A 19,632-nucleotide genomic window follows, 5' to 3' on the forward strand; every position below is an offset into this window, starting at 1 on the left:
TTTTGTATTCAATGATAAATTTATCAGTCTCTCTTATTTTTATGAATAAATTTACAGTGACAAATTTATCAATCATAATTTATAAGTGAATGCGTCTAATCAATAGGACCAGTTCGTAAGTGCCCCTTATATTTATTGTTTTTTTGTTATATTTACATAAGTTTTGAAAACTATAAACAAAACTCGTTTGATTTTTCTTTTCATTTTCAAAGAGTACAAAAAAATTGGTTTTGTTTTCTATTATTTATTATTATTATTATTTTTGATATTTCTTCTTCTTTCTCCGATCTTTCCAACTACCACCTATTACTCTTCCATCTCTATCTATCTGATCCTCATCTCAATTTTTTTTAATATAATAATATTAAAATATTAAAATATTATACTTAATGTTCATTTTTACTCATTTATTTATCCTATTATATATTTGGATAAATTACATTAATAGACTCTATAATTTGGGACTCGTGTCACTTTAATCAGGACTTTTCAATTATGATATATTTGATTCTGAATTTTGAATTTTGTTTCAAATAAAGACAATTGAAGATATCATTGCTCAATTTCAAAGACAAAGCGATCAATTTGAAAAAATGTAAACTAATTTGACAAAAATAAATGATAAAAAATATTTTTGAATATTTAAAAATAATTTTTACTCACCAAAAATAAAATTATGTAAAATTAAAAAATATTTTAGATATTTATTATTATCTTTTTATCAAATTAATTTTTATTATATGTTTGAACGGTGATTATATAATGGGTGAATGATGATCTTGTTCCAAATTATTTATTTATTTATTTATTTTTAAAATTCTGTGAGGTTTCTTTCCTCTTGTTTGAAGATTGTCTGTTCCAACGTTCGCTCTGCCGGAGCCTCCGTCGCCGGCTCTATCTCCGGCGCTCCCGACGACCTCCACAACTCTACTTCTGTAAAATTTTGCCCATCTATACAAATTCTATATCTGATTCTATGAATTAGTTTTTATATTCTTAAACTTATTATTAACACCAGCTCTTCAACAAATCTTTTTAACACCTTTTTTTTCACCTAACAGATTACCATTATCCCCTAAGTGGGACTCACTTGAACTCATGAATATTTGATTCTTGTATTTCTTATTCCCAACTTTTTCAGAATTCAAATTCCATGTACTTGGAATTCAATTCATTAAAATCCTTGCTCGACATCGAAATAATTAAATACTGATTTTTTTAATTTTTTTTTTAAATTCTGATTGTAGTTGTGTTTTTTAATTTTGATGTTATCATTGTTTGATTGCGTGGTTTTAGTTGATAGTAGTTGAGTTTTGATTTTGATTTTGGTCTTTTGGTTTCTAAGAAATTAAAAAAAGTAAAAAAAATAAAAATTAATGTAAGTAAGTCAATAAGTTGGATTTGCATTTGTAAGCAAAATTTCCTTTCTTTCTGTTTCGGGTGATTCAATTAGTGGGGTTTCTTTCTTTTGTGAGCAAAGAGAGGGTTTCTCAAAGTTACCAATAGCAATTTTGTCGTAATTATTCTTAAAGCTCTCCTATTGGAGAGAAGAATTGGGGGGAAAGGGGGAAGAGATCATGGTCTTTAACAGATATGAATTGGCTATATTTATGCTAATATCTTGTAAATTCCTCCGAATCGAAGAGATTTTTTTTTTAATCTGTATCATCAATTAGTTGCCTATATTTATGGACTGATTTGGGGTTATTTATCTATAGGATTGGAAGACTGAAAGATACAAGGAATTTATCAAATCTGGAACTGTAAGTAGGAATTTATTTTTTCTTCATTTATGATTCCTTGTTCGTTCATCTATGTGGATGATTATTCTGGATGAATGATTTCCAAGAAAATGGATTTGTGTTGTTAATGGGCAAGTGGAGCCCAGACCTGGAGTTTTGAGATAGATGGATGGGGCCAAGGCTGCTGTAAGATAGGCATTTTACCTTATAAATGCAATCGTCACTTTATCATGGCTCTTAAGTTTTCATTGTATTTGCATCTGTTATCCACAGTCAATTAGGTAAGACTACTTTTCTTTCCAAAGTTTAGTCAAATTCCAGGTTTCCTTTCTTACATGAAGAATCATATTTGAATTAACCTTTTTGGCTGACGATTATAGGGTAAAAAATTATCAGCCTGCTCTGCTGCAACTAAAAAATTTCTTTTTCAATCCTTAAACTTTTTTTTTTCCCTATTAAATTTAAATTTGATGAAAAATTGCTCAAAATCCATCTCCAACCTTTTCATAAAATGCTTATCAAATCAAGCGAAAAACACTTTTTTCATCGCATTGAGTGAAGCATTTGGAATATTCTCTGTATTGAGTGAAGCATTACCAAATTTCATCAACAACATGAGCACTAGGCAAGCAAAGTTCTCCTGAACCAGGTGCTTTGGCTTATGCTCCCATTTAAGTATTATTCTCCTGAACCAGGTGCTAGTGGCAGAAATAAGGTCCAGAGACATGTGCATATATTTAGTTCTTGTAAGAAGGTAAAGCTCTTACAACAAGTGAATAAACATGTATCAAGGTAGGCTGATGTATGCCATAACTCATGACAATGCTAAATTTGGTAGGTTTACGATTTGTGTGACTAGAGTGTTTACATATATTTCAATGTACGGTATTTTATTTAAGTTTTTTTTATCTTCCGAAATGTTTACTTCATATAAGAAGGTAAAGTTCTTGTAAGTGAATAAACATGTATCAAGGTAGGCTGATGTACACCATAAATTGAGTATTTACATATATTTCAAATGTATCATATGTGACTTGAGCTTTTAATTTTCTGAACGTCGAGCGTTCATGCTACATTAATTCTAGGTGCTTTAACTTTCTAATAATTTAATCTCATTATGTGAGTGCATAATCTAGGTGTCTATATTTATATGCGTGTAGGTTAGTGTCATTGCCTTTTTAATTTTGGGCAGCGATATGACCCTTCATAGTTCATGGGGATGCTCTAAACTTTTAGAATCTTTAGCTAAAGTTTATTTGTGGTTCTCATTTTTCTCTTTCCTTTTTGATTTCAGTAATTTGCGTTTGTCATGTGTTCTGGTTTTTGCAGCTAACTTCTGTAGCTTGTTGGGTCGTGCACTACTATCTGTTACATGGTAATTTGGGTTGGATACACAGACATGCACTTAATCTTTGGTGTTTCTACAACTTTACAGCATGTGCGGCTCAGCAGGGAGAGCTGAATAATCAGTTGAAGCAGTAACTCTGGAAGATCTAGGTATTCTATTCCAGTCTGTATCTCTCTATGATAGGAATTGCCACTTCTTTTGTAACTGACTTTAGATACTCTGTATGATAGTTTTATCTGTTTCTCATTCTTTAGATGTTCTAGCCAAGTCTTATTCAAGCTTTGAAACTTGATGTTGTTGATGAATATTTTTTTAGTTTGTGAATGCTTCATTCATTTGCATGCCTAGTGTTCATGTTATAGGGCTGTAAACAAGCGAAGTTCTTATGATCATTTGCTTTGTTTTCATCCATGAACTTGTTCAAGTGCTCATTAATGACATCATTCTTTGTTCTACAGGAGAAACAAAATTCCAAGAAGGAAATTGAATAGCTTGAGTCGAAGTCTTGTTTTTATAAGCGTCAGTTCGCCAAGAGCATTCACTAGCGTACCTAATAAACCAGGTATCCCACGGCTTAAACACACTAACCAACAATTAGCTGCATGCATGGAAGCTGCCTATAATTATAATATATCTTTGCATTATTAGCCAAGCAAGTTGACTCAAATCTTGTCGACCTTTGATCCATTTTGCTTTGTTGTCACTTCTTTTAGGTCTCCAATTCTAGGTGGCTTTTTGAATGCAAATATAGTTTATTAGAAGACCTTTACAAAGTGCTTCCCTACTATGTTTGTGACTTTGTGTAGCTGTGTGTATATATATACACACATAAATTTTCCTATGTATATGGTGATCTCATGTGCTCTTTCTTCATGTTGATTCCTTTTCATTTTTGATTTAAATGTAGTGCCTCTGTTCAGCTTCTTGCTTAGTCATAATGTTTTAGAGATTGTTTACACTAATCATAGTATATTTGTTTTATTTTTATTTTTTTCTTTTCATAGAGGAGGCAATAATTGTAACACACCACTCTGAAAATGGCAAACATAGTTGGGTCTTATGTCAAAGTTACAATTAACTTCTTAATTGTAATCTCATCCCAACTGTGATTCATTCCTTCATATAGAGCACCATGTTCTGAGATTAATGAACCATCTTTTCATCTTCTAAAGTTCATGACCCTTTCCCATTGTCAAGCATAAGGTTTTATTTTTAGCTGCTCCGTTACTTCAATTGGTATTGAATTTTAATAACCTTAGTTTTTGTTCTATTTATTATTTATTTAATGGAAAGGGTTAAGTTTTATCATCAACTTAAGCACTAACTAGGGACAAAATCATCTGTTATTGCCAGCTGAAGCAATGAAATTTTAGTATATTGAAGTTGAGGCTTTTGTATTATTTTGGGATTGGCCAAGCACTACGTTAGTGCTCTTTCATCCCTAACCTGAACCCTAATTCATTTTTATATGAACTACCCTTTCTCCATTTTTCACATTATGGAGTTTGAATTATTTCGTTGGTCCCAACTCCAAGGGCTGTTCTCTAGGGAGAGACTAAATCGTGTTACATTTTGATTAAGAGAGTAATGTGATTCTGTGATATTGTTTTTCTTGGAAAATGCTTGACATGTCAACAAAACACTAGTGTCCCTCTTTTGTGAAGTGTATGTTGGAAAATTTGGTTTATAAGGCTTATTTTGGTCAACTTTGAGCCTAAAATGGAGTGAGCCCCAAACGTCTTTTGGAGTGGGTCCGAAAAGTTGACGTGTTCTTTGCCGCATGGTAAGTCACACGGTGAAGACGGTTCATCTAAACCATTTATAAGTGAATGGGAACTTGACATCGTTTTCGGGTTCGTGGAATGGACATTTAAATATTTAAATGTGGGTTTCCTTTTAATGGGTTGTCCCACATTGAAACTTTAATAGTGCTTGTTTATGTATATAAGCTCTAAACTACAACACTTGGGTTAGGCTCCAAGGGGCATCCTAAGTTTGTAGAAGGGAGGAGTTATGTTCAAAGTGAACCTTAGCCTAAACCACCACACGCGCGCCGCCACCGCTGTGCCGTGCGCGGGTGTGGGTTGTAGGTCGGGTCGTTCTAATATTTATTTTTTGAACAAAATTCTTTTGAATTTATTTCAAAAATTATTGCAGGAAATTATTTCAAATTCAAATTTATTGTCCAATAATCGTGCCTCCGAGTTCCAGTTTTCCCAAACTGTTAAACAGGTTTTTAAACTGTCGGACATATTCAAAACTGTCCAAAACAGTTTTCTGCAAATTTTGGACGGATTCTGTTTTTCAAACAGATTTAAATCTGCTAGGCAGATTTGAACATATTCAAAACATAGTTCAACAGGATCAATTTGTTCTAGACAGATTGGATAACTGCTCAGCAGTGTTAGACAGTTTTAAAACTGCCAAACAGATAATAAAACTGCTGCAGATCTGTTCTTTTGAATATGGCACCTGTTGACCTCTTTTTGTACCTGTTCGGGCTGTCCCAACAGTCACTAGGTTGCCTATAAATGGATATCCTTTTCCAGCAGTCTGGACATCACGAAATGATCCAAAACAGTCTGGAAAAATCCTTTCTTTTGTCCAACTTTGCTCTTTTGGTGTATTATTCTTCATTATAATTTTAAGGAAAAAAAAAGAGAGTTTAGAACACAGGTTTGGTTCGCCGTATAAATTTGTTTGGAGTGCTACTACAAATGTGAAGATCATTGTATCCTGGGAGATAGACGCTACATAACTGTAAGCACCATAGCGGGGCGAATCTGTCTTAAGGACAGAGTGTCACACACTCGGCTTGGTCTTTGAATTTTTTAATTCGGTTCGATAAATAAATTCGGTACATTATTTATTTATTTGTTTGGTTTTGTTTTAATTTATTTTATTTACACAGAAGATTGTCCCAAACAGTGTATTGCTCAGCTCTCTCTCCATTTTAATCTGTTCTTCTTTGTTCTTAGACCACTTATCAAGAATTTTATATTTTTCCTTACCTATCTAGTTGATGTATTTGGATGATGTTACCCCTGCATTTAATTTCGGTCTAGTTGATTAATTCAAACTCTGATAAATCCTATAAACTTTTTAAAGCTTTTTCCTTCTAATTTTTGTTTTCTTTAATTTTGAACATGTGTAAGTTTATTTCTATGCTTCTAGCGACTTCTAAACTAATTTGTGTTTTTATTATTCTGGTAAAAAATTGCTTGGAGAGATGGAAAATATGGTCAAAGAAGCCAGAATATTCAAGAACTTTGAGTTTTCCCTAAGTTTTTTTTTTTTTTTTTTTTTTAATGAGATTTTTATTGTGTAATCACAGCAAAAAAACTTGTATTCCTTAATTTTATTAGCTATTCATATGTGGTCAATGTTGTGATTCAAAGAAAATTTTTGTACAAATAATATTGGTCATATTTTAGATATTAGTTTTGTTTAGATTTTAATCACGATTTATACGCGGTAATTGATAGTCACATTTTGTGGTTGAATCCTTTTTTTATTACACGCGCTAACTGTAATGAGAAATATATATAATTGTGATCTTATCTCATTATTAATCATGGATTATTTAAGTTTAATATTTGGTTTTATTGATTATTAATCACACTTAAAATTTATAATTTAAATGTTTATTATCACGGTCAAAACACGTGATGAAATTATCTTTTAATGACGGTCAAAAAGTGTGATAAAAATTATCTTTAACAATCACACTCTCAAAGATCATACTTTGACAAAATAAAAAATCCGTAATTAAATAACATATATCATACTTAAAATCCGTGATCTATTTATGATTTTGTAGCAATGCGGCCACCACATCCTTGAACCACCGCACATCCTTGAACCACTAATTACCTTCCACCGCCACAAACTACCTCTTACTGGCGATAATGATCTTTGGCCACAACTTTTTATTGAAAACCACTTTCAATTACAATTTTAGGCAATTGACCGGTCATCATCTCCAATCACTTCTAGCCAATAACCACCTCTAGCCATTACCTCTCATTGCCAACAATCACCTCTAGCCACCATCTTTAACAGTCAACAATCACCTCTCATAGCTCTCATTTTCACTTGTTTTCAAAATAAAATTTTAAAATATTTATATACCAAATATATTTTTTGTTTTCGTTTTTGACTAAAAATAAACATAAACATATTTATTGTTTCTTGTAACAAAAAAAACAATAAACTACAAATTTTGCCAAATGACACCTTAATTGTAAACTGTTTTCTGCGTGTGAACTTTATAGATTTATGAGTTAAGTTTGGCAAGAGCTATTTTATCACAAAACATTCATTGGAATTTTCTATTTATTTTCGGTCGACACATAAGTTGGTGAGCATAAAGAATGAAAACACACATGACAAATTGCACTTATGAGAGAGGAAGGAAAATGTTGAAAGATGGGTAGAACAACGACAATAATTGTCCATTTATAAATTTTTAGGATTTTAAAAATATTTGCAAAACATGGAAGATAACAAAAATCAAATATATCAAGTTTTGTATGGAAACGAAAGCTAAACAAATTCGAACCCTTTTTACAAATTTTCTAGAGCTGGTAAGGTTGACCCGAACCTGCCAGTCTGCCTACAATCTTATGGGTTTAGACCCCATTATGATATTAGAGAGAGAGAGTGAGAGAAGAGAAACTCTGTAGTATTAATAATGAGTGAGTATAGGTTTTTTAGATGGTATGAAACAATAGCCAAACAAAACAAATTATCTACAACCCATTGCATCACCATCTAACTTCTTTTTTTTTTTTTTTTTTTTTTTTTTTTTTTTTTTTTAATCTGGTTTGCTTCTGATTATTTGGATATATTGTTTGGCAACAAAATTCTTTGAACAATATTTATCTCTCCCTCTAACTTCGATTTTTAAATTGTTTTTTTCAACTACTTCTAGCTCTATTTGCATGCATCTATATATACTAGGAATGTGAGCCGGCTTGATGGGTATGCTTAAAATATAAATTTTAATTTTAAATTTAAAATATATTTTTTATGTTATTTAAGTGGTGAAAAGTGTTATTTATTATGTCAATTAATGGTCATTGGTTGAGGTCTTGGGCCCCATTGTGTAACAATAATTTTTTTTCCCTTGTGAATAGGGAAATCGACACTTGACGCAAAAAGAGAAGGTCACTTGGCAAAAGGAGAGAAAGAGGTTCAAAATTCAAGTGAGTTGTTCACTTTTAACACTTGATACAAAAAGATAAGGTCACTTGGCAAAATGAGAGAAAGAGGTTCATAAAATCAAGTGAGTTGTTCACTTTTAATAATAGTATAAATTCAAGTATAGAAGATATACACATCTATCTATCTATCTATCTATCTATATTATTATTAAGTGAAGGCTAGATTTAGTAACCAAGCCTTCTCATCATGCCACGTGGCATAATTTTTTTTTTTTTATCCTAAAAACAAAAATTACATAAAGTGTTGAAAGATGTTTGAATCCAAGACCTTCGGTTTCATTAAGAAGTCTCGCATCACTTGGGCAACATATACGTATTAGAATATTAATTTTTTTATCATTTATTTTTATTCTTATTTATTCGAATCATACACTCAAACGCGTGTGCCACCCACTGGTCTATACATATGGAACATAAAATATATATATATATATATATTGTTATATATATATTGTTATATATGTGTTTAGGTTCATTTTTTATTTATTTATTTTTTTTATTTATAAATATAGGACTATATATACATGTGTATGTAATTTTCTAAAGACTATTTATGACATTTTTTGTTTGGCACCATTTTTTATTATTTTTAAAATTTGAATATATTACAAAATAAGTTCATTAAAGTAAACGGGTTTGTCTAGTTGATTTGTCCAATTCGCACTCAATTTAACCCAATCCATATAAACCCAATCAATAAATGGGCGAGTTGGGTTGAATTATTTTATTACCTAACCTGTTTTAATCCGCCCATTTACTACCTCTACAACTTACTAACACGGGATTAGATAAGAGTGTTTGGTTCTGAATTTGTCATAGTTTTATTTATTTATTTATTTATTTATTTTTATAAATATTTTGTATTTTGTTGTCCTTAGTGAATTTTATATATATATATATATATATATTAGTAATTTTTTTAGATGCACCTAAAAACAAATATTTTGGTGAAAAATGTATTGAATTTTTTAATTTTTATATTTAGTCAATTTTTTTATATAAAAAAATCACAAATATTTTACTTTTTAAATGTATCTAAATTAAGAGAATCTAAAAAGAAAGAAAAAAAAAAATTTGCTTAAAATGTTTAAAAAATTCACCAAAGACAAGTAACCTCAAATACAAAAAACTCAAAAATTAGTTTTGAAAATTGTTCACTAAACAGAGTAAAAATTCAATGTCACGATTAGGAATGACGATGGGGCGGGGCTGGGCCAAGGATCACACCCCCCCGTCCCCAATCCCCGATGGTGCAAATTCCCCTGTTCCCGTCCCCAATCCCCGACGGAGAACCTATCACCGTCCCCACCCCCTCCCCTAACAGGGATCGAGGTTCCCCGACCCTGAAAATTCCCTGGCCAAAAAAAAAATAAAAATCAGAGAATGAAGATCTGAATCCAAAAAAAAAAAGAAAATTTAGATATGTTAAAAAAAAAATCAGATCTGAATCCACACGCGCGCACACACAAATCTGTTTCAAAAAAGTCTTGGAACCATGGAAGAGTAGAAGTAGATCTTGGTCTCCATGGCAGAGTAGATCTTAATCAGGACGATGTTGGGATGCTTCACCATCTTCATCGCTGAGATCTCGCAAAGTCGTCCTGCAGCTATAAAATGAAAAAAAAATATATCATATATAAAAGAGGGAGAACATCAGAAAGCATATATATATATATATATATAATGAAAGAAATATGAAATGAAAGAGAGAGAGAACATCAGAAAGCATATATATATATATATATATCACTTCGGGAACAAACGGGGTCGGGGCCGGGGCCGGGCCTTGGACACTTATCACCGTCCCTGGCTCGAAATTGATCGAGGATTAATTTTTGAATACCATCCCCGTCTCGTCGAGAGTATTTTTCGGGGAAAACCCGCTCAAATCGGGGTCGGGAGATCGGGTCCCCGTCAGGTCGGTTTCAAATTGCCATATCTAGTCATGATGATACCCTCAGTCTCATTCAAGTCCATGTAGAGAGTGATAACAAGATTGTTATCGAGCTATATCCGAGTTGGATCCTCCTTGGGACTGTCAAGCCATCATCTATGACATTCTCCATGTCCGAGTGCGTAACAACATTACTTTCTACTGGTCTCCTAGAGAATCAAACCATGCAGCTTATTGGGTTGCTTCCATGAACCTAAAAGGCTCGCTTCCTTTAGATTGGGTTGCCAATCCTCCCTGTGAACCCTTTGCTCTCTTGTTTGCTGAGGTTTTGTAAGCTTTATAGCGTTTCTAAGTACACAAACACACACACACACACACAAAACAAAACACACACACACACACACACACACACACACACAACTTACATGTAGAGGTTGAACCTACTTAAACAGTTCCGTTACGTAGCTCGAAATTGGCCCGAATCCAAAATGATGTCGTTTTGCAAATATATATATATATATATATATATATATATTTTCCCTTCCTTTCCATAATTGGCCGAAGAACAAAGAAGAAGAAGAGGAGAGCAGCAGAGAGAGAGAGAGAGTGGAATTTTTTTTTTTTTTGTTTCATTCTTTCTGGCAGAAGAAGAAAAAGAAAGAAGAGAAGAGGAGAGGAGCACAGAGAGAGAGAGAGAGAGAGTGAGAGAATCATCAACCAAACACATCATCATCATCACACATAAAGATCAACTAAAAAGCAAACCCACCATAGAGATCTGCCAAAAAAAATGTAAATCTAAAAAAAAATTTCAACACATCATCTGTTGGGTTGGGTTTCCCTCCTATGTGGAGGAAGGCCCAAAACATTTAGTAAAACCCATGTGAGTTCCAAAGCCCACATGGAGAGATTATGTTTTTGAAAAGATCTAGCCCATGAGTTTAGGATGACAAACCCTTTCTTTGTAACACAAAAAGAGACGTAGCAGCAGCCACCAAAACAGAGAAGAGAAGAGAAATTTTGTCCAGCAGTGATCAAGCTATCCGATCAACAAGCATTGTGGTTCGATTGAGCTGAAATTTGGTAGGCAAGTTCACAACTTAAGACTCTAAATTCTAGACGGTGGAAATCAGATTTGGAGTACTCTACTGCTGGTTTTTGGCCCGTGAACAGTACCGTTTTTGGTGAGATTTTTCCTAAACTTTGTATTTTGATCTTTGGTTGCCAAGGAAGCTTATTTGTAAGCTGTTCTTGATTGTTTGCCTCTAGTTCTATCAAGAGAGAACTCTTGTATACCCATTATTTGTTGATAGTGGAGATATTTGGTGGACTACGGTCCCGTGGTTTTTCCTTTCCACATCGGGAAGGTTTTCCACGTTAAAATTTTGCTGTCACCTTGTTATATGATTGTTGGATCATTGCTTTCAGATTATTTTCAGAATATATGGTGCTCTATTAAATTGATTCCTAATAGGTTCACACAAAGAGGGAGAATAAACTACTTCTGTTATTTTTGTGCCGGATTCGGATATTTCGAATTGGTTTTTTGTTTTGTTTTCTCCCAACATAGTGGTATCAGAGCCAAGTTCATATTGTTGTGTGTCTTGTGTTGAATAATGGAAGCAAATTTAAGTAGAATGGTTACTCTGAATGGTTCTAATTATCACACATGGAAAGGAAAAATGGAAGACCTCCTTTATGTGAAACAATTTCATCTACCGGTGTTTGCTACTAAAAAACCAGAAAATAAATCTGATGAAGAATGGACATTACTACATCGACAAGTGTGTGGGTACATTAGGCAATGGGTGGATGATAATGTTTTGAATCATATTAGTGGAGAGACACATGCACATACACTTTGGAACAAACTTGAACAATTATTTGCTCGGAAGACTGGAAACAATAAAATGTTTCAAATAAAGCAATTGATGACCTTGAGATACCAAGATGGAACCCCATTGATAGATCACTTGAACACTTTTCAAAGAGTAATTAATCAGTTGGCTGGAATGGGTATCAAGTTTGACGATGAGGTATAAGGGTTGTGCTTGCTTGCTACATTGCCGGACTCTTGGGAGACATTTAGAATGTCATTATCTAACTCGGCCCCAGATAGTGTAATCAATATGGATCTGGCTAAGAGCAATATTTTAAATGAAGAGATGAGGAGGAAATCATAGGGATCTTCTTCACAGTCAGAGGTTTTGGTTACAGAAAGGAGGGGAAGAAGCAAGAGCAGAGGTCCGAAGAACAGAGATAGAGGTAGAAGTAAGTCCAACAAGTTTGCTAATGTTGAGTGTTATCATTGTGGCATGAAAGGGCACATCAAGAAACAGTGCAGAAAATTGAAGAAAGAGAACGAGGAGAAAGGGATTGAGCATGATGGAAAGGATAATGATCAAGTTGCCACCGCTATTTCCGCAGACTTTCTCATTGTTTATGATGAAGATGTTATTAACATAGCATACCATGAGACCAACTGGGTGATTGATAGTGGTGTCTCTATTCATGCTATATCTCGAAAAGATTTCTTCACATCCTACATACCTGGTGACTTTGGTTCGGTAAAGATGGGTAATGATGGCTTGGCCAAAATTATTGGTGTTGGAGACGTGCACTTGGAGACGAATAATGGCACGAGGTTGGTTCTTAGAGATGTAAAACATATTCCTGATATTCGCATGAATTTGATTTCTGTAGGTAAACTTGATGATGAAGGGTATTGCAACCCTTTCAGTAATGGTCAGTGGAAGCTCACTATGGGTGCTATGGTTGTGGCTCGAGGCAAGAAGCATTCTACTTTGTACGTAATGTAGGCAAGGCTCCCCAAAGAAGTTATTAATGCAGTGGATAATGAGTCTACAGTGGAATTATGGCATAAAAGGCTTGCTCACATGAGTGAGAAAGGCTTGGCAACATTGGCTAAAAAGAATCTTCTGTCTGGAATGAAGAATGCACTTTTGAAAAGGTGTACTCACTGTTTGGCAGGAAAGCAGAATAGAGTTTCCTTCAAGAGTTCACCTCCTTCAATAATGCCAAATGTACTTGATTTGGTATATTTAGATGTTTGTGGTCCTATGAAGACAAGAACACTTGGTGGCTCCCGTTACTTTGTAACCTTCATAGATGATTATTCAAGGAAGTTGTGGGTCTACACTTTAAAAAGCAAAGATCAAGTGTTAGAGACTTTTAAACAGTTCCAAGCCTTAGTTGAGAGATAGACTGGGAAGAAGCTCAGGTGCATCAGAACAGATAATGGGGGAGAGTATTGCGGTCCTTTTGATGATTATTGCAGACAACAGGGTATTCGACATCAAAAGGCACCCTCGAAGACTCCTCAGTTGAATGGTTTAGCTGAAAGAATGAACAGGACACTGGTTGAAAGAGTTAGATGCTTACTTTCACAGGCACGGTTGCCAAGATCCTTTTGGGGTGAGGCTTTGAGCACAGTTGTACATGTTCTTAATCTCACACCATGTGTTCCTCTTCAGCTCGATGTACTAGACAGAGTTTGGACTGGCAAGGATGTTTCCTATGATCACCTGCGTGTCTTTGGATGTAAAGCATTTGTTCATATTCCCAAAGATGAGAAGTCTAAGCTCGATATGAAGACCCGACAGTGCATTTTTCTAGGCTATGGCCTAGATGAGTTTGGCTACAGATTATATGATCCAGTTGACAAAAAACTAGTGAGAAGCCGAGATGTTGTGTTTATTGAATATCAAACTATACAAGATATTGAAAAAACAGAGAACACAATGACCTGGCATAGTGATGGTCTAGTTGACTTGGATCCGAGTCCTCTGACAGATTTGCCTGCACAGGTTGAACATTATGTTCAGGATGACCAATAAGGTTTAGGTGATGCAGATGATCCCTTACAGGCTGAGACAGGTGATGAGACTCTTGAGCAGTTGGCAACACCAGAGATACCACCAGATGTTCCAACCAGGAGGTCAACTAGAGACCGACATCTTTCCACTTGGTATTCTGCAGATGACTATGTGTTAATGACTGATGGGGGAGAGCCCGAGGGTTATGCAGAAGCCATGGAAGATGATCATAAGCTGGAATGGGCTGATGCGATGCAAGATGAGATGGAATCATTGCATGACAATCACACTTTTGAGTTGGTAAAGTTGCCTGAGGGAAAAAGAGCTTTAAAGAACAAGTGGGTGTACAGGGTGAAACATGATGAACTCACTTCACAACCACGATACAAAGCTAGACTAGTTGTTAAAGGGTTCAGTCAGAGAAAAGGCATTGATTTTGATGAGATCTTCTCACCAGTTGAAAAAATGTCTTCTATTCGTGTGGTTCTTGGCTTAGCCGCTAGTCTAGACTTAGAGATTGAGCAAATGGATGTGAAAACTGCCTTCCTTCATGGTGACTTAGAGGAAGAGATTTATATGGAACAACCAAAGGGTTTCAAGGTGAAAGGAAAAGAGGATTATGTGTGTCAGCTAAAGAAAAGTCTTTATGGTTTGAAGCAGGCACCCAGGCAGTGGTATAAGAAGTTTGAATCAGTTATGGAGGAGCAAGGCTACATGAAAACTACTTCTGACCATTGTGTATTTGTGCAGAAATTCTCTGATGATGATTTTATTATTTTACTGCTCTATGTTGATGACATGTTGATTGTTGGCAGGAATCCTTCAAGAATTGACAAATTGAAGAAGCAACTAAGCAAGTCCTTTGCCATGAAAGACTTGGGGCCAACAAAGCAAATTCTTGGTATTCGAATCTATGGAGACAGAAAAGAGAAGAAGTTGTACATGTCACAAGAGCAGTACATTAAAAAAAGTGCTTGAAAGATTCAATATGAACAATGCTAAAGTTGTTAGCTCACCTCTTGCTACTCATTTTAAGTTAAGCACTAATCAAAGCCCTTCTACAAATAAAGAGAAGGAAGATATGGAAAGAGTTCCATATGCCTCAGCTGTGGGAAGCTTAATGTATGCAATGGTCTGCACAATGCCAGATATAGCTCATTCAGTTGGTGTAATTAGCCAATTTCTTTCAAATCCAGGAAGAGAGCATTGGAATGCAGTAAAGTGGATAATGAGATATCTTAGAGGCACTTCCAGGTTGACACTCAGTTTTGGAAATGGACAACCAATTTTAGTTGGCTACACTGATGCAGATATGGCAGGAGATGTGGATACCCGTAAGTCTACTTCGGGTTATTTGATCACTTTCTTAGGTGGAGCTGTTTCTTGGCAGGCGAGGTTGCAAAAATGTGTCGCACTCTCTACAACAGAGGCAGAGTTTATTGCGGCAACAGAAGCTTGTAAAGAGTTGTTATGGATGAAAAAGTTCTTGACGGAGCTTGGTTTCAAACAACAATAATATGTGTTGTTTTGTGATAACCAAAGTGCTATTCACTTGGCTAAGAACTCTACATTCCATTCGAGGTCGAAGCACATCGACGTGAGGTACCATTGGATAAGAGAAATTCGTAATCATAAGTTGTTGGAACTTGAAAAAATTCATACTGATGATAATGGTGCTGATATGTTGACAAAAGCTCTGGTAAGGGAGAAGCTTGAGACGTGTTGCTCGATTGTCGGGATAGAGAATCCCTTCACCTAGTTGGAAACGGGGAGATTTGTTGGGTTGGGTTTCCCTCCTATGTGGAGGAAGGCCCAAAACATTTAGTAAAACCCATGTGAGTTCCAAAGCCCACATGGAGAGATTATGTTTTCGAAAAGATCTAGCCCATGAGTTTAGGATGACAAACCCTTTCTTTGTAACATAGAAAGAGACGTAGCAGCAGCCACCAAAACAGAGAGGAGAACATAAATTCTGTCCAGCAGTGATCAAGCTATCCGATCAACAAGCATCTGTGGTCCGATTGAGCTGAAATTTGGTAGGCGAGTTCACAACTCAAGACTCTAAATTCTGGATGGTGGAGATCAGATTTGGAGTATTCTACTGCTGGTTTTTGGCCTGTGAACAGTACCATTTTTGGTGAGATTTTTCCTAAACTTTGTATTTTGATCTTTGGTTGCCAAGGAAGTTTATTTGTAAGTTGTTCTTGATTGTTTGCCTCTAGTTCTGTCAAGAGAGAACTCTTGTATACTCATTATTTGTTGATAGTGGAGATATTTGGTGGACTACGGTCCCGTGGTTTTTCCTTTCCACATCGGGAAGGTTTTCCACGTTAAAATTTTGCTGTCGCCTTGTTATGTGATTGTTGGATCATCACTTTCAAATTATTTTCAGAATATATTGTGCTCTATTAAATTGATTGCTAATAGGTTCACACAAAGAGGGAGAATAAACTACTTCTGTTATTTTTGCGCCGGATTCGGATATTTCGAATTGGTTTTTTGTTTTGTTTTCTCCCAACATCATCATCATACACAGATCGAAGGCGAAGAAGAATCGGAGATCAGAGGCAGCAATTGACGGGCGGTGGAGAAGAATAGGAGATCGGAGGCGGCGATCGACCCTCTCTCTCTATTCCCTCTTCCCCTCTCTTCTCTCTTCTCTCTCTGTTTTAGACATATAAGGAGGGGGGGAAAAAATTGCCCAAAAATGACGTCGTTTTGGGCAGTCAAGCCAGAGAAATTTCGAGTTACGAAAGATTATTGCTACTCAAAATATAACTATATTGCCATATATACAATAGAAGGTAAATGACATCATATTATTGGATTGTGATATCAATAACATAATATTACTATTGTATTGAACATTTTAATTTTTTAAAACAACCAAAATATACAAAATAAAATATTACCAATGCAAATAAACTCTTTTTTAGTTTTCGTTGTATACTAACCTCGCCCTCCCGCCTTCCGGCTTTGAATGAAAATACATTGAAGAAGCCGTTTAGAGTGAAGGTGTTGACGTCATAAAATACACGAGACTGCGGTATAAGGAACCAAACCAAATTGAGGAGGTCGCCTCCTTCTTTAAGCTGTTGAAGATGGTAATTTTTTGGACAACTAATTGCAGCGTAGCATAACATCGCCAACCAACCGATTTTCAATTTTTCCCATTTCACCTCCTTATTACCATCGTCAAGTTCAATAATTACATCTTTAAAGTAAAAATCCATCGCATCTTTGAAATCCAATTTGCGTCTTCCTTCTTCTTCATCTTTTTTATAACGAAGAAATAATTTCGAGTCAATGCAAAATTTTATCATTTCCGAGCGAAACAATTTGCGTCCTTGACGTTCTTGCCTTCTTCTACATATAAGAGTTTTAGAAATTAAATTTTTTTATCTCTAAAAGTATAAATTTTGCTATAAAAAATATTTAGGGACTAATTTCAATTGTTGTGGATGTAAAAAGTCATCCCAAAAAAAAAAAAAAAAAAAAGAGCTTGTAGGAATAAATTTTTTAAAATATCAGTAATAAATGCACTTTTAGGGACAAAATAATTCGTTCTCAAAGATTTATTTTTTGGAACAAAACTTTTGGTTTTAAAAGGCTAGCAATTTATCACTAAATGTCTAATTTCATTGCTAAAAATAAAATATTAACATTTTTCGTGATAAAAATATTTTATCCCTAAAAAGTAATATTTTTCCTAATTTTTTTTTGTGTCTCAAATCATAATTTCTTGTAGTGATAACATCCGTAATATACCTGAAACAAAAACTGTAATATACCTGAACTCTGTACAGACTTTGACTATGAAATCCGTCAACTCGCTATCCGATACAACAGCAGGCAACAAGGAACGGCAGGTGAGGAGTAGATACATCATGTAATTTGATAGAGTTTTGCATGTTTCCTTGTCATCATGACATCCAGATGAGTTAGCACTATTTTGGGAAGTGTATGTATCATCATGACGTCCAGATGAGTTAGCACTATTTTGGGAAGAGTATGTATCATCATCACGGTAGCAAATATCTGTTATCATGTGCATAATAAAAATTTGGTCATGAAAACCTGCAGAGCCAAAGAACCCCTCAAGACTCCCAAGGTCAATTGAGTTGTCTGCAGCACTCTCAATAAATTTTACAATCATGGGATATAGCGTCCAAGGGATACTATGCATGTACCTATTGAACTCGTCTTGAATCCCCAACCTCCCAAGCATTCTACTCCATTTTGAACCCTTGTCTTCCTCTTCGAATAGATCGATTTGCCACATCTTTTTAGACCACTTCTTTTCAAAAAACCAAGGAAATGTCTGCAACAATCGGATTGCCCATTTTCCTCTGCCGCACTTAATTAGCCAAAGCATCAGCCAATCAGAGAATAATAACAAAATGACTGCATAAATCTCCAAAGCTAGGGCTCCGACCAATAATACTCCTGTGATGACAGTATCAACCATGGAGTAGTGCTGCTCTTGCCACTTCGCTTCCATGGCGATAAGCCGGAAGAGTCCTACCAACACAGACACCGTACACATGAAGCTAATAGAGCGAAAAATGCACCCTCTCTTGGTAAATGTTATGGGTGCTTTTGTGTATAATAAATCATACATGAGCCCCATTTCGACCTCCAATACATCCCGAATATATGTAGCATCATCCCGATTCATTTCAAGCAGAGAATTTGTTTCTGCACATTGGAAGTACGGTACAACGAAACTAAATCTACCAATGTCATAATTCTCTATATAACCTTTTAATTTCTTCACCATCACGTGGGCCATAATTAAAACATTTTTATATCTCTCCTCTTTTTTGATAAAGGCAGTCACTAGATAATCAAATGGTACAATGTTTCCTGATTTATCATGGCATGCTAACTTAAGAGCCCACGTTCTCTCCCCATACTTAATAATTCCAGCCACGAATGCCGGAATTAACATAAATGAAAACCAGAAATGCCTCCAAGACATAACAATGACATAAATTGCCACAGTAGCTTGAACACCCATGCCCAAAAGATGTCTTATCCATAATTGATTATCTTCCAAAGAATAAGCAGTTATGGTATTAGGGCCACCAAGATGCAATAAAAGCAAGGGTGCCCATAATGCCTGTAATGCATTACTGGGATTAGGAATATTATTTGAGAGCTTGCCAAGGGCAACAGTTGCCACCCAATCGGCCATTATGTAGGCCAACCAGACAATCACTTTAATCCATTGTGATGATATATTCTTTCTGCGTTTGCCAAAGATGAAAAGAATGATTTGTAAAGTGAGACTAAGTAAAACCAACATCCGAACATGCCACACATCCCATAGTATCTTCCACGATGCTGGAATCAGATTCATCACACCCTTCTCTTCGTTATCCACATGAAGAGAAAATTAAGTTACTATAAGTAAACATGGACAGATAAAAATGAATTGAACATTATTATCCAACCTAAAAAATTAGACTTACTTTTCAAATTTAATGATGTGGCACTTAATTTGAATATCTAAATTAACATTTTTTCTTATATTTTCCCTATTATCAACCAATCATCTCACTTATACATCATTGGATTTAAAAAG

General features: G+C 34.9%; 1 protein-coding gene and 1 long non-coding RNA gene across 2 annotated transcripts; one reads left to right on the forward strand and one right to left on the reverse strand.

Moving 5' to 3' along the window:
- The first annotated feature begins 785 nt into the window (after positions 1–785).
- Positions 786–4,021, forward strand: LOC145824585 (uncharacterized). Its single transcript, XR_014366364.1, has 4 exons — positions 786–935; positions 1,719–1,763; positions 3,072–3,239; positions 3,549–4,021. It is a non-coding gene; the product is annotated as an uncharacterized LOC145824585 (long non-coding RNA).
- A 5,744-nt stretch (positions 4,022–9,765) lies between these two features.
- Positions 9,766–19,412, reverse strand: LOC145823305 (uncharacterized). Its single transcript, XM_082922877.1, has 3 exons — positions 17,837–19,412; positions 17,000–17,411; positions 9,766–9,922 (listed from the first exon to the last, which is right to left on the reverse strand). The coding sequence occupies exons 1-3, from the start codon at positions 19,405–19,407 to the stop codon at positions 9,890–9,892; spliced, it is 2,016 nt and encodes a 671-aa protein (XP_082779003.1). The 5' UTR covers positions 19,408–19,412; the 3' UTR covers positions 9,766–9,889.
- Between the last annotated feature and the right edge of the window lie 220 nt (positions 19,413–19,632).

Source organism: Camellia sinensis, chromosome 4 (assembly GCF_055761805.1).
Source record: "Camellia sinensis isolate YWXY chromosome 4, ASM5576180v1, whole genome shotgun sequence".
Classification (NCBI taxonomy): Eukaryota; Viridiplantae; Streptophyta; class Magnoliopsida; order Ericales; family Theaceae; genus Camellia; species Camellia sinensis.